The 1872-nt window shown below is 36.8% G+C and overlaps 1 protein-coding gene across 1 annotated transcript; it reads left to right on the forward strand.

Annotated features, from left to right (window-relative positions):
• Positions 1 to 265: 265 nt before the first annotated feature.
• Positions 266 to 1240, forward strand: LOC107494759 (glutaredoxin-C7). The gene has a single exon (XM_016115796.3). It carries the CDS (start codon positions 528 to 530, stop codon positions 918 to 920), a length of 393 nt encoding a protein of 130 aa, XP_015971282.1. The 5' UTR covers positions 266 to 527; the 3' UTR covers positions 921 to 1240.
• The last annotated feature ends 632 nt before the right edge of the window (positions 1241 to 1872 follow it).

A 1872-nucleotide genomic window follows, 5' to 3' on the forward strand; every position in this document is an offset into this window, starting at 1 on the left:
TGTTTCAACCTTAAGCAAATAAACACAATTGGTCATTATTATTCTTGTTTATTATTACCTCTCCCAAACATTACGTATAGAAATTTCTAATATATATAGTAACAATAATAATAAGAGAAAAAGAAGCCAGCAAGCACAGTAGCACACTCCCATCCATGATTTATTTATATATTATTAAGAAGCAAAGGGAATTAGAATACTATAAACAAACAACAACATGATCCACTGAAGCAGTCACACTCCCTAAGATGTGATCCTGTGTGTGAGATATTCTCTCCCTTAAATTAATTAATTTCTTTATTTTACATATCCCCAAAATTCAACCTCTATAAATATCACCCCTCTCCTCTCCCCCTCCACCAAAGTACCAAATACAACACCAACCAACTCATCATATATTCTCATTACATTCTTCTTCTTGTTGTTCTTCTTCTTCTATAATCCATCACATTACCACATTCAACTTTCCCTTGCTTTGTTATTTTTGCTTCCACACAAACAAAACCTTAGCTTGTGACATTGTGATAATGCACTACCAAACGGCCTCGTGGGGGAACTATGTGGCAGCAAGCAGGAACAACGGAATGGTGGGTGTGGGAGTGGACCCGCTGGAGCGGATAGAGAGGCTGGCGTCGGAGAACGCGGTGGTGATATTCAGCATAAGCAGCTGCTGCATGTGCCACGCCATCAAGCGCCTCTTCTGCGGCATGGGAGTTAATCCCGCCGTCCATGAGCTTGACGAGGACCCTCTCGGGAAAGATCTCGAGAGGGCTCTCATCAGGCTCCTGGGTACCTCGTCCGTCGTCCCTGTCGTCTTTATCGGTGGAAAGCTTATTGGTACCATGGACAGGGTCATGGCCTGCCATATCAATGGCACTTTGGTCCCTCTTCTCAAAGAAGCTGGTGCCCTTTGGCTTTGAAATTTCATTTTTCATTTTTAAATTAATACCCACCTTTTAATTTGGGATTTCAGATCAATGAGTCATCTTCTTCACTACTACTACTATTACTTCTAGAAGCTACTATTACTACTAATGCATATAGCAAAAGGCAACGGTTTGAGGAAGAGAAGTGGTCTTTTGTGAGTCTCTTCCCCATTCCATTTTGGAAGGCACTTATTATTATTACTACTGACTTTGTTAATTCTTCAGCAGCAATTTTTTTCTCTTTTTGTTTTATTTTTGTTCTTTTTGTCGTTTTGGTCTTGCTTGTTAAGTTATATTTTGGTTTGTCATGGTTTGCTTGCTTTTGGAGCTCCCTCCTTTGTAAAGAATGATATGAGGAATATGAAAAGAATGATTGAGAGCTAATTTTACTGTTTTTGCTCATGAATTTTTCTGTTTTTTTGTTCTGTTTTACTTATACTTTCACCCTTTTTTATTTTGTCTTTGCCTTGTCTAAAGAGACCTAAGCTATAGATAATTACATCATTCAATGACTTATTTCAAGAGAGGAATTAACCTGCTTTAAGGGAAAAAAATGAAAATTCATATTTTAATATTTTATCTCACAAAATAAGTTATTGGATAATTATTTATTTTATAGTTGTGGAATAACATTTTTCATCTAGAAATGGCATTAAAGGAAAGAAAATTGTAACTGCTCAAATTATGTTATGTTGAAGAAGAATGACCAATGAGTGAAAAAAAAAAAGTATTGACGGTACAGGGAAAAACGAAGTCGTGTCCACACATAGTTGTCGCTTTCCTTGTCTCCCATGTTTCGCCACGAATCTTTATTACCAATTACCAAGCATTTTTTTTTTTCAGCATGCTTTCTTTGAATATTGAAATGACATTAGTATCCTTTTCGGTCTTACAATAACAAGAGTTTTGCTTATTTGTACATGGGCAGTACAAAAATTGCTTGAGC

The sequence above is a fragment of the Arachis duranensis genome, chromosome 6, assembly GCF_000817695.3.
Source record: "Arachis duranensis cultivar V14167 chromosome 6, aradu.V14167.gnm2.J7QH, whole genome shotgun sequence".
NCBI classification, from domain to species: Eukaryota; Viridiplantae; Streptophyta; class Magnoliopsida; order Fabales; family Fabaceae; genus Arachis; species Arachis duranensis.